The sequence below is a fragment of the Glycine max genome, chromosome 19 (genome assembly GCF_000004515.6).
Source record: "Glycine max cultivar Williams 82 chromosome 19, Glycine_max_v4.0, whole genome shotgun sequence".
NCBI lineage: Eukaryota > Viridiplantae > Streptophyta > Magnoliopsida > Fabales > Fabaceae > Glycine > Glycine max.
The window spans coordinates 26773180-26786693 of NC_038255.2; the positions used below are offsets into that span (position 1 = coordinate 26773180).

Genomic DNA, 13514 nt, shown 5'->3' on the forward strand with positions numbered 1-13514 from the left:
TGATGATATCATTAGTATAAAAGAAAACAAAAAAAATGAAGGGAAGACATAATACAATGTGGGGAAGGATTCCCTAAGAAATGAAAACAAGAAAAGAAGAAAAAACTAGAGAAAACAGAGAGAAAAATCAATTTTTGGAAAGTTACTACACAATTTGCTGAATACAAACTATATAATTACATAACATTTGCTTTATTTAATCCCCAAGTTTTTTGAAACAAATGAATATTCAATTCAATAGAAGATTAGAATCACATAATTTCAAAAGCCATTTTCACTAGAAAGATCAGGGTAGAGCAAAATCCTCCCAGTGATTCTTTCCATTTATTTAACTTGGAGCAATAAGAACTTTTGGGCATGCTTTATGTCAAATGTGATGCTACATAACATAGCATATGGAGATCATTGCGTCAATGAGAGGGAGATGTGCGTGGTGATATTGAAGGGGATGATAAGAAAGGTTTTGGTGGTACTTGTATGGTTTCAACATTCCCTTCAAGCATCTCTACCACCCTATGCATTGTTGGACGGTCTGAAGGGTCAGTTTGTATACACCACAAACTTACTAGTACCATCTTTTTTATGATGTCTCTGTCACTTTCATTAATAACATTCCTCAGTGCAAGCTCTTGGTTTAGTTCCAAACGCTTGTAAATCCAATAAGGAAAATATATTTCATTTGTGCAATCAACTTCAACATTAATATTCTTTCTTCCCCCCACCATTTCTAACACCATCATTCCATAACTGTAAACATCCGACTTGTGAGATACAACTCCAATATTTCTACAATACACCTCAGGAGCAATATATCATATAGTTCCTCTAGCAGTCATCATAGACACAACACTCTCATTTCTAGGGCATATTTTAGCAAGTCCAAAATCTGAGATCTTTGGGAAAAAATTCTCATCCAGCAGTATGTTGTGAGGCTTTATGTCAAAATGAAATATTCGTGTACAACACTCTCATTTCTAGGGCATATTTTAGCAAGTCCAAAATCTGAGATCTTTGGGAAAAAATTCTCATCCAGCAGTATGTTGTGAGGCTTTATGTCAAAATGAAATATTCGTGTACTGCATCCTCTATGCAAGTACTCTAGTCCTCGACCAACACCAACTGCAATTTGATATAACATTTCACAATTCAATTGGTAATCACCTGTCAAGTTATTAGTCTCAAATATAAATTTCTCTAGAGACCCATTAGCCATGAACTCATAGACTAGAGCTTTCTTGGATTTTTCAAAACAAAATCCAATAAGAGTGACAATGTTCACGTGAGAAGTCCTGCTAATACTTGCTACTTCATTGATAAATTCTTCTCCATTTCCTTTTAATTCTTTCAAGACCTTGACAGCAACTAGAGATTCGTCTTCTAACTTTATTGATAAGTCTATCTTTATTGACTCACCCAAGTACTTTCGCCAGCCATGAAGTACAGTAAATTAAATTTCTATTTTATCATTTATGTTCATAAGTCTCATTACTCTATTTTTTGTTGCTTGTTTATTTTTTTAGTTATATTAAACAAAATTCTAATATTCTTAGGGTTTTCTTTGAGAATAATAGGTGAAAAAGTCAATTAGCAAAAATATAATGCATAGATGTTAAATATGTAAAATGCATCACCTGTTGCTAGTATAACAACCGAATTTCCGGATTTTTCTGCAGAATAAGTAATGAATTAGTAAATTCCAAATTTCCAATTGATAGAAATAAACTCACCATAAAAAAGATGATGATCAACTTTTAAATTCTGTAATTGCAAAATATGCACAACCACTACCTAAGAAGTCAACAAAGAATGATTTCTATAAAGGACTTGAGATTACTAGAGATTATATGATTGTGCCATAACTAGTAGTACTATTGTATCATGACTATCACCACCATCAATGTTTATTCCAAAATTCAGTAAAAAAAGTTATAAATTAATTGTTTTCATCTTTAAAAAAATGTGGACATAGATTACTTTATAAATAAATGTTCATTTAAATAATAGTGTCCTAGCTAGAAAAAAAAATGTTGTATATCCACTCTTAAACTTTGTTAAAATCATTTGTGGAAATAGATTTTGTAAGAAGTCAAGCATTTTCTATAGTTTTTTAAGTAAAAAATTGTACAGAAACTAGAAACCCCAATAGAATGTGAAAACATATTCGATTGTTGTGTAAATTTTAGGAAAAATAAAATAAACATTCGGAGGAATGTCTCTTTCCTATTTTACAAGTTAGGCTAAAGAGTATTAATGTAGTTTATTTATAACAGGGAGAAGAAACTAACCTTGGGAACAATGTCGAGCATGAGTATCATGAGGGCAGTAACATCTGAAACTGAATATGTCAGTGTCAAACCCACACTTCCCTCCACTGTTTTTGCACTTGTTGCAATCACTGACAGTCCAATTCAACAAAAACCCTCTTCTCAGTGCTTCTTGAATCCCTCCTTCTTCATCTTCCACCGTCACATTCACCACCCCACCCTTGCAATTCATCAAAGCAAAGCCCAAGTTTTGGTTTTCCCTATTCATGGCCACAACCGAACCGGTTTTGTTCTCTTCAGAACACCCAATTATGTGCTCTTGCAACCCTTCATGCAGGTCACATCCGAACAACAAGAATAGCTCCCTTTGGTTGGGAGCAAGAGCCAATCTCGTATCTGAAAGAGTGAGGTTCGGTGTACGAGGAAAACAACTCCTAGTGTTTGATCTTGAAAACACAGCATTGGACACACGTAGTGAGTTGTTGTAGAATATCTGGTGGATCATGTATTTGGCATTAGACATGTTGAGAAATGGGAAGCCATCATTGCCACAAGATAGGCCAAAACCAGGGTACCCACAAAAGGGTTCTTGTATCCCTTCAATGTAGAAAGGATAGCTTATAGTTTGGTTATTGCTGCATGTATTGGGTTCACAAGCTTCAAACTTTGGGTACAGGGAACCATCAGAGTTTTGTGACCAAAGGGTGATGATGAGAATCATAAAGTATGGACGCGATAATAAATGGAATGCCATAATTTAAAAAAAAAAACGTCTATGTAGCACGCTATGCAAATAAGATCTTTTGGTATTCAACGGTTGTACTAAATACCTACAGATTATCATAGTTTTATAGTAACGGATTCAATTTGCTGAATGATACTAATATTCACTTGGACTAATAGGTTTTTTGTACAATTTTTTCTTGGTAACCCCCATAATAGTTTTCTCGTACTTTGTGTACATGCGATTTGATCGATGAAGACATTTAATTTTGAATGGCGTGGTTGACGGGGTATCGACTATAGAGTCAAAATCCCGCTAAATTCTTCTTTTACTGAAACTTTTTAGGGAATAGGGTGTTTTGTAGCCTTGTGAGGTGTGAAAAAGGTGACGAGTCCCGATCATAAAAAATAAATTGGAGTGAAAAAAATTAATGTGTTTTTTTATATAAAAAAATTAATGTGCTAATGAAAGTTTCTAATTCTTGGAGTCATTTCACCTGCTATAAGTCCAAAATATAAAGGAAGTTTAAGGAGGCAGATATATGTCAAATTGCATTCCGTGTGGAAAATGAATATCTAGGTCCAGAATATAAACGAAATTTTGTGTTTAATTTTCTAGAGTGACAGCAGAAGTCAGTGGTCTATGGTGTGAATGGGATAGAAAAGGGAAGAAAATTTGGGACTAATTGCATGAAACCTTGAAATGAAGGATATTAACAACCTTGGAATTTTGTTTTCCTTTAATGTAGGCCTCACACACTATCTTTTACATATTTGAGATTTGACAATCCTCTCACATTTATACACTATTAAAAAAATGAGTTTTAAGTGATGCTAAACACCATTTTAGATGAGTGAGAGAAAGTTTTTTGTTATTTATAGATATAATGTATGAAATGTATATATAGAGAAAATATAAAAAAAATACTAAAAATATTTAATTGAGAGAATAAATAAATTGAAAACTTTATCATCCTTTTATATTATGATTATATTTTTTTATTGATATGAAACTCGACGAGTATTATAATATTTTAATTACAATATAAAAATATATTAATGTTTAGCATGATTGTGAGTCACATGCTTCTTCTCTTTCCCATGACTAGCATTGACATTCCTATAAAAAGCAGTCTTCTCCCGTTGATCTTCATCAAAGATTCTACACATATTGGTCAACTATGCAAAGTTATGAATACCGTGATAATTTACCATCATCTTTACTTCTGGTCGAAGGCCATTGACAAATTTCACGCATTTGGACCTCTCCCCTGCTTCCCCCTGATAATAAGGAAAATACCTTACAAGGTTCTCAAACCTCGCTGCATACTCTGCCACCGTCATACTTTCCTGTTTCAGCTCGAGAAACTCCATCTCCTTCCTATTCTTCACATCTTCTGGAAAATACTTCTCCAGAAAAGTTTGTCTGAAAGTCTCCCATTGGACAACAACACCACCTGCTCCCTCTAAACGTGGGCGAGTGTTCTCCCACCAGTACTCCGCCTCATCTGCTAGCATGTGAGTAGCAAACAACACCTTCTGATGGTCCTGACACTCCATCACCCGGAAGATCTTCTCAATCTCCCTCAGCCAAGCCTCAGCACTCTCAGGATCATAACCCCCTTTGAAAGTAGGTGGGTTGTTCCTCTGAAAGCGATCTAACCCATGGTACATAGTTGCTCCTCCACCGCCTCCCTGATTGGCCATAACTTGCGCCAAGTTGTTCAAGGCCTCGGTAAGAAGTCGTTCTCGCTCATTTCTCGCAGCCATTACTTCCTATGTCACGCAAGAAACAAAACTTTGAAAAAAAAATATACCAACACAATAGAGTACACCTCTAATCAAACAAAACAAATACAACACATCAGAGTACACAAGGAAACACAAAAAGCTCATAACACACATGGCCGAAAGGTTCAACCTGGCTCTGATACCACTAAATGTGACACCCTCTACCCTTACAATTATAACTAACTAATTAAATAAATCATACAAAATTTATTTAAAAGATTATAAACACATAATAATAAAAGAAGAAAAAAAATGCAAAATTAATTAATAATTTTTCTTTTTAAACACATTTAATTTAAATCAATTCAAAAGGGTAAAGGTTCACATCCACTTAGTGAAAACATAATAGAATATTTTTTTTAATAAAAGGTAAGATTATCCCGGCTCAAAACAAGGCCGTCCACTCAAAATAAATAATAAAAAGAAACTAAAGTAGAAAAGTATAACACAATTATATCATTCAGTAAATCATAATCCCTATCACAGACTAAGTCTCTCCATCTCTAGCATGTGACTCATCATATGAAGGCTCACCTGAAACAAAGTGACAATCAACCCAAACACAAACACACACCGGGAGTGAGTTATCACATTCGTATATAATAAAACATTAGAGCATGTTAAACATATAATACTTAAAGCTGAATTTATATAAATAACATTACTGCACAAAATCGCACACATTATTCACACCCATTCAAGTTTACACACTCCATAAAATAACATCAACCACAATTGTTAACTCAATGAAATTCAAACACAAGCGTTATGCAACAATTATACTAAGACTCAAGCCTATATGCAATGTGGTACCATGTCAGTGAAAAACAACACTGAGGCACTTAGAAGTACATGACAAAGCACACCACACAATGGGTATACTCGGTCACTCTCACTAAGTAACATCATAAGGTGACCAGTCAGGGTTACTCTATTTTGCGAGAATTCCCCAACCACATGGGATCAACATGAGCTTAAAGGAGCACTCAAACCGAGTATCTTTACCCCCAAGTCCTAGACTCCGAAGAAACCTTTTGGGCCTCACCGTCCTGATTCAGGTCCAACCCCTAAAATATTTTTTTTATTTGCACGCAGACACTGTTTATGAGTTATATAATACCCACGACCTCACTCTTATATTTCAAACATATTTAACAAATTGTGCTATAGTTTAACCCTTCAGGATCCTAACCAGGAATCCTACAATTTCCTTTAACACTGCGCATAAAAGTTCTCTCAAGGTACACCCTGGTCGGGTTACTGTATATCTCATAACTCACATGACAAGTAATATCACTAGAAATATCAATCACACACTCATTCACAACCATGTTTCATGTCTACAGTTTAACATTTCACACTCTAACTAATTACAAAATATACTCAATAATTAGATAACAATGTATCATAATAATAATAACATATAATATTTAACTTCAAGGCTTATAAACAAGTAACTATAAAATACACGTAAAATATATATATAAGTATATTATATTCAAAATATATAACAAAATATATATTAACGTAAACGTAAACGTACATATTATATATAACATATAAAAAGTATTAAATATATATTAATATAAAATAATCACAATAATATCAAATATATCATTAAGTAAATACAAATTATATATAACAATAAAATATATACTCATATTGATTTCTATGAACAACATGTATACCTATATTTTAAATATATTTCAACTAAGTTGCCAACATCAAGAAAATGCCTAATTACAATGTGAATACAACTTTAGTTAATTTCTTTAAATGATTTTAGCCAATTCAATTATCCAACAATCCCTACACCTATGACTTTCATGACGAGAAATCACCCACGTGAAATAAAATATAAAGTTTGTAAAAAAAAACAGTATCAATATATATGTACACGTATACACTGCGGTGTAAAAAAATAATTATCTGGACACAATATACATTAGCACAGGAACAAGATTGAAAGGCCAATATATCTGGTACAAACAAAATCACCACCACACAATTTTTATGCTAATTATAAAGAATTCTAATTCCTAAGGTACACACCTAACACAGGAACACATCAATCCTACAACAAACTCGAAATAGAACACATCAATTCTACAACAAACTCGCAATAGAACACCAATTGGTTCATCAAACACACTCAATCTGCGATTAAACATGAAAACATAATTAAATTCATAAACACCCCAAAATAACCCAAAAATTGATCCTCTAGGGATCTCTACACATGTTCATTCTAATCCCCAAGCGTGAGTAACTCATCCCTTACCTCGAGGTAGTCGCTTAAATGTTCTCTGTTAGCAATGGTGACATCTCTGGTGCTCTCTAGAGCTCCTCCTCTGATTGCTCTGTTAGGGTTCTTGTGCATTAGAAAAGAAAAAGGGACAGAAGTGTTTTGTAAAAGCCGCTCTAGGTTAACATTTGGTTTATATAGTGGAGATTTATGACCTAATTATATTTTATTTATTTATTTATTAACTTATTACTGTATTATTTATTTATTAACAATTATGGCTGTTACAATTCCACCCCCCTAAAAAAAAAGTTTCGTCCCCGAAACTTACCAGTATCGAATAAGGTAGGATATGCATCACGCATCTGACCCTCTAGTTCCCAGGTGACATCCTCGCCCGAAGCACTTCCCCATACTACTTTGACCAAGGGAATCTCTTTCCCCCTTAGCGGCTTAACCATACGATCATCGATCCTCACTGGTTGTGTTTCATATGTCAAGTTCTCTTTCACTTGGACATTGTCCAACTCGATCACATGCGACGGATCATGGACATATTTTATGAGTTGAGAGATATGGAAGACACTATGGAGATTTGAGAGAGATGGTGGCAAAGCCACCTGATACGCCACTGGGCCGACACGCTTTAGGATTTCAAAGGGACCAATGAATCTAGGTGTGAGCTTACGGGACTTCAACGCCCTACCAACCCCAGTCCACGGAGTGACTCTCAGAAATACATGATCACCTACAGTAAATTCAAGATCCTTTCTTCTCTTATCATAGTAGCTCTTCTGCCTACTTTGGGTTACTCTCATCCTTTCTTGGATCAACTTGACCTTTTCTGTGGTCTGCTGAACCACCTCAGGTCCTAAGGCAATGGTCTCACTGGAATCTACCCAACATAGAGGTGTCCTACATCTTCTACCATACAATGCCTCGTAAGGCACCATACCTATATTGGAGTGAAAACTATTGTTGTAGGTAAACTCTATCAAAGGTAAGAAACTATCCCAACTACCCCTCTGCTCTAACACACAGGCTCTCAAGAGGTCCTCTAAGGATTGGATGGTGCGCTCGGTTTGACCGTCAGTCTGTGGGTGGTAAGCAGAACTCAACCTAAGCTTGGTCCCCAAGGCTTTATGAAGACTCTCCCAAAATCTAGAGGTAAATCTGGGATCTCTATCAGAAACTATGCTAGAAGGAACACTGTGTAGTCTAACTATCTCACTGACGTACAAGCTAGTCAACCTCTCTAAAGAATATCTGATGTTTATTGGGATGAAGTGAACAGATTTGGTCAACCTGTCTACAATAACCCAAATGGAATCTAAACCTTTGGGGGTTCTAGGTAACCCCACCACAAAATCCATGGAGATGCTATCCCACTTCTACTCAGGTATCTCTAAAGTTTGTAACTTCCCTGAAGGCTTCTGATGTTATATTTTAGCTTTCTGACACACTAGGCATGCAAGGACAAACTCATAAACTTCTTTCTTCATACTCGGCCACCAAAACATCTGCCTAAGGTCCTGGTACATCTTAGTCGCTCCCGGGTGGATACTCAGACTACTTCTATGGCCCTCTTCCAAGATCGTTCTCCTAAGCTTGGGTACACTAGGCACACACACCCTATCCTGAAACCTCAAGACTCCATCAGTTCCCACTCTAAAACTACTCTTTCTCCCTGCGACTATGGACTCTAACTGAGCTGACAAGAATGGGTCAGACTTCTGACCCTCACGGATCTCACTTAAGAGTTCGCTGGTGACTTTCAACATACCCAACTTAATGCTACTAGAGGTGATCTCACATGCCAAACTCATGTCTCTAAACTGCTCTAAGAGATCCAACTCTCTAACCATCAAAGCAGACATTTGAAGGGATTTTCTACTTAAGGCATCAGCTACTACATTGGCTTTACCTGGGTGATAGCTAAGTTCAAAATCGTAATCCTTAAGGAACTCTAACCATCTCCTCTGCCTCATGTTAAGCTCTTTTTGATCAAATAAATATCTAAGGCTCTTATGATCACTAAACACCTCAAATTTAGATCCATAAATGTAATGCCTCCAAAGCTTAAGAGCAAAAACTACGACTGCTAACTCAAGATCGTGTGTGGGATAATTCCTTTCATGTATCTTAAGCTGTCGAGAAGCATAGGCCACTACCTGTCCTCGTTGCATAAGCACTCCACCCAAACCCATCTTGGACGCATCACAATACACCACAAAAGATTCACTCGGTTAGGTAACACTAAAACTGGTGCAGTGGTCAACCTTTCCTTAAGGGTACGGAAACTACTCTCACATTGGGCATCCTACACAAAAACTTGACCCTTACGAGTAAGCTTAGTCAAAGGTAAGGCTAGCTTAGAAAAACCCTCTATGAATCTACGGTAGTATCCTGCTAAGCCAAGAAAGCTCCTAATCTCAAACACTGACTTAGGACTCTCCCAACTCATCACTGCCTCTACCTTGGAAGGATCTACTGCTATCCCTCCCTTAGATATAACGTGCCCTAAGAAGCTCACCTCCTCTAGCCAAAAATCACACTTGGACAACTTAGCATACAGTCTATTGCCTTTGAGGGTTTGCAACACAACTCTCAGATGCTCCTCATGTTCCTCTCTAGTCTTAGAATACACCACGATATCATCTATGAAGACCACTACAAAACTATCTAGGTAGGGGTGAAAGATCCTATTCATATAATCCATGAACACACCAGGGGGGTTGGTCACACCAAAAGGCATAACCAAGTACTCATAATGACCGTAACGGGTCCTAAGGTAGTCTTCAGAACATCTTCAGGCTTCACTCTAATCTTGTGGTAACCTGACCTAAGATCTATCTTACTGAACACACAAGCCCCTACTAATTGGTCCATCAGGTCATCTATCCTAGGCAAAGGGTACCTATTCTTAATCGTTACCTTATTTAACTGACGATAATCTACACATAGCCTCATAGTCCCATCCTTCTTCTTAACTAGCAACACCAGGCTCCCCAGGGTGACACACTAGGCCTCACAAATTGTTTCTCTAAAAGTTCCTCTAACTGTTTCTTAAGCTCACTCAACTCCACAGGGGACATCTTATAAGGTGCTATGGATATGGGTCCAGTACCGGGCACTAGGTCTATAGAGAACTCAACCTCTCTCTCTGGTGGTAATCCTGACACCTCCTCAAACACCTCTGGAAACTCTCTCACCAATGGTATATCACTCATAAGGTTTGTAGTCTCGACACTCATACTAGCTAAGATCATGTATATCCGTGCATCCTCCCTCAAAGATGCCTCAACTTGGTTAGCAGACAAAAACATATCACCTTCACTCACACCAGACTCAGGAAAGACAACAGATTTCTCAAAACAATTTAATACGACATGATTGGAAGATAACCAGTCCATACCAAGAATAACATCAATCTGACTCAAAGGTAAGACAACTAAATCAATTTGAAACTATCTATCAGAAATTAAGACAGGACATTGCAAGCACATATCAGAAGTTAAAACAGACCCACTAGTAGGTGTATTCACAATCAAGTCAAATTTCAAGGAAGACACAAGCAAGGCAAGTTTTTCAACACAGACACAAGAAATAAATGAATGGGTCGCACCTGAATCATACAATACAACCAAGGGAACTTGACTTATGAAACATATACCTTGGATGAGTTCATCAGACTGTGCGGCATCAGCACCACTAAGAGCAAACACTCTCCCTGTGGTCCTTGGTCGTCCACTCTGATTATTCAGACTTCCACTCCTCTTCTCCCTCCTCGGATATGGGCAACTGGTATTGAGGTGGCCCTTACCTTGGCAGTTAAAACAAGTCACCTCTCTATCTGTGCACTCACGTGCAATATGCCCAAGCCGACCACATTTCCCACACCTGAGTGGTGTAGTAACAATAGCAGGAGCACCACTACCACCACTACCTCTACCCGCAGATTGAGACACCCTGTTAATTGGCTGAGAACTCCCACCAACTGGTTGAAGTCCTCCACTGGTCCTCTGTCCTCCAGAATGGTTTCCATATTTCCCGGGAGGGGCAGAATATGGCTTAGCACGACTGTGAGTCACATGCTTCTTCTCTTTCCCATGACTAGCATTGGCATTCCTGTAAAAAGCAGTCTTCTCCCGCTGATCTTCATCAAAGATTCTACACATATTGGTCAACTGTGCAAAGTTATGAATACCGTGATAATTTACCATCATCTTTACTTCTGGTCGAAGGCCATTGACAAATTTCACCCATTTGGACCTCTCCCCTGCTTCCCCCTGATAATGAGGAAAATACCTTACAAGGTTCTCAAACCTCGCTGCATACTCTGCCACCGTCATACTTTCCTGTTTCAGCTCGAGAAACTCCATCTCCTTCCTATTCTTCACATCTTCTGGAAAATACTTCTCCAGAAATGTTTGTCTGAAAGTCTCCTATTGGACAACAACACCACCTGCTCCCTCTAAACGTGGGCGAGTGTTGTCCCACCAGTACTCCGCCTCATCTGGTAGCATGTGAGTAGCAAACAACACCTTCTGATGGTCCTGACACTCCATCACCTGGAAGATCTTCTCAATCTCCCTCAGCCAAGCCTCAGCACTCTCAGGATCATAACCCCCTTTGAAAGTAGGTGGGTTGTTCCTCTGAAAGCGATCTAACCCATGGTACATAGTTGCTCCTCCACCGCCTTCCTAATTGGCCATAACTTGCGCCAAGTTGTTCAAGGCCTCGGTGAAAAGTCGTTCTTGCTCATTTCTCGCAGCCATTACTTCCTATGTCATGCAAGAAACAAAACTTAGAAAAAAAAAATATACCAACACAATAGAGTACACCTCTAATCAAACAAAACAAATACAACACATCAGAGTACACAAGGAAACACAGAAAGCTCATAACACACATGGCCGAAAGGTTCAACCTGGCTCTGATACCACTAAATGTGACACCCTCTACCCTTACAATTATAACTAACTAATTAAATAAATCATACAAAATTTATTTAAAAGATTATAAACACATAATAATAAAAGAAGAAAAAAAAATGCAAAATTAATTAATAATTTTTCTTACACATTTAATTTAAATCAATTCAAAAGGGTAAAGGTTCACATCCACTTAGTGAAAACATAATAGAATATTTTTTTTAATAAAAGGTAAGATTATCCCGGCTCAAAACAAGGCCGTCCACTCTAAATAAATAATAAAAAGAAACTAAAGTAGAAAAGTATAACACAATTATATCATTCAGTAAATCATAATCCCCATCACAGACTAAGTCTCTCCATCTCTAGCATGTGACTCATCATATGAAGGCTCACCTGAAACAAAGTGGCAATCAGCCCAAACACAAACACACACCGGGAGTGAGTTATCACATTCGTATATAATAAAACATTAGAGCATGTGAAACATATGATACTTAAAGCTGAATTTATATAAATAACATTACTGCACAAAATCGCACACATTATTCACACCCATTCAAGTTTACACACTCCATAAAATAACATCAACCACAATTGTTAACTCAATGAAATTCAAACACAAGCGTTATGCAACAATTATACTAAGACTCAAGCCTATATGCAATGTGGTACCATGTCAGTGAAAAACAACACTGAGGCGCTTAGGAGTACATGACAAAGCACACCACACAATGGGTATACTCGGTCATTCTCACTAAGTAACATCATAAGGTGACCAGTCAGGGTTACTCTATTTTGCGAGAATGCCCCAACCACATGGGATCAACATGGGCTTAAAGGAGCACTCTAACCGAGTATCTTTACCCCTAAGGCCTAGACTCCGAAGAAACCGTTTGGGCCTCACCTTCCTGATTCAGGTCCAACCCCTAAAATATTTTTTTTATTTGCACGCAGACACTGTTTATGAGTTATATAATACCCACGACCTCACTCTTATATTTCAAACATATTTAACAAATTGTGCTATAGTTTAACCCTTCAGGATCCTAACCAGGAATCCTACAATTTCCTTTAACATTGCGCATAAAAGTTCTCTCAAGGTACACACTGGTCGGGTTACTGTATATCTCATAACTCACATGACAAGTAATATCACTAGAAATATCAATCACACACTCATTCACAACCATGTTTCATGTCTACAGTTTAACATTTCACACTCTAACTAATTACAAAATATACTCAATAATTAGATAACAATGTATCATAATAATAATAAAATACAATATTTAACTTCAAGGCTTATAAACAAGTAACTATAAAATACACGTAAAATATATATATAAGTATATTATATTCAAAATATATAACAAAATATATATTAACGTAAACGTAAACGTACATATTATATATAACATATAAAAAGTATTAAATATATATTAATATAAAATAATCACAATAATATCAAATATATCATTAAGTAAATACAAATTATATATAACAATAAAATATATACTCATATTGATTTCTATGAACAACATGTATACCTATATT

General features: G+C 36.7%; 3 protein-coding genes across 3 annotated transcripts; all 3 read right to left on the reverse strand.

The window, feature by feature from the left end:
* Positions 1-410: 410 nt before the first annotated feature.
* LOC100809508 (LEAF RUST 10 DISEASE-RESISTANCE LOCUS RECEPTOR-LIKE PROTEIN KINASE-like 2.7) lies at positions 411-3018 on the reverse strand. The gene is made up of 4 exons (XM_041012881.1): positions 2286-3018; positions 1632-1667; positions 965-1395; positions 411-797 (listed from the first exon to the last, which is right to left on the reverse strand). Exons 1-4 carry the CDS (start codon positions 3016-3018, stop codon positions 411-413), a joined length of 1587 nt encoding a protein of 528 aa, XP_040868815.1.
* A 1148-nt stretch (positions 3019-4166) lies between these two features.
* Positions 4167-4757, reverse strand: LOC102662690 (uncharacterized). Its single transcript, XM_006605036.1, has one exon. It carries the CDS (start codon positions 4755-4757, stop codon positions 4167-4169), a length of 591 nt encoding a protein of 196 aa, XP_006605099.1.
* Positions 4758-10013: 5256 nt separating this feature from the next.
* LOC102663088 (uncharacterized) lies at positions 10014-11405 on the reverse strand. Its single transcript, XM_006605037.1, has 2 exons — positions 10697-11405; positions 10014-10474 (listed from the first exon to the last, which is right to left on the reverse strand). Exons 1-2 carry the CDS (start codon positions 11403-11405, stop codon positions 10014-10016), a joined length of 1170 nt encoding a protein of 389 aa, XP_006605100.1.
* Positions 11406-13514: the final 2109 nt, after the last annotated feature.

Excerpts from the sequence above, each read along its gene's own strand:
- LOC102662690 (XM_006605036.1), bottom strand. The coding sequence starts at position 4,757 with ATGGCTGCGAGAAATGAGCGAGAACGACTTCTTACCGAGGCCTTGAAC.
- LOC102663088 (XM_006605037.1), bottom strand. The coding sequence starts at position 11,405 with ATGGAGTTTCTCGAGCTGAAACAGGAAAGTATGACGGTGGCAGAGTAT. Across the intron at positions 10,475-10,696 it reads GTCTGATGAACTCATCCAAG|TTGTCTTACCTTTGAGTCAG; the intron begins GTATATGTTTCA and ends AAATTGATTTAG.
- LOC100809508 (XM_041012881.1), bottom strand. The coding sequence starts at position 3,018 with ATGGCATTCCATTTATTATCGCGTCCATACTTTATGATTCTCATCATC. Across the intron at positions 1,396-1,631 it reads GGTTGTTATACTAGCAACAG|ACTTATCAATAAAGTTAGAA; the intron begins GTGATGCATTTT and ends CAATAAAGATAG. Across the intron at positions 798-964 it reads TATGCCCTAGAAATGAGAGT|GTGTATTGTAGAAATATTGG; the intron begins GTTGTACACGAA and ends ATTGCTCCTGAG.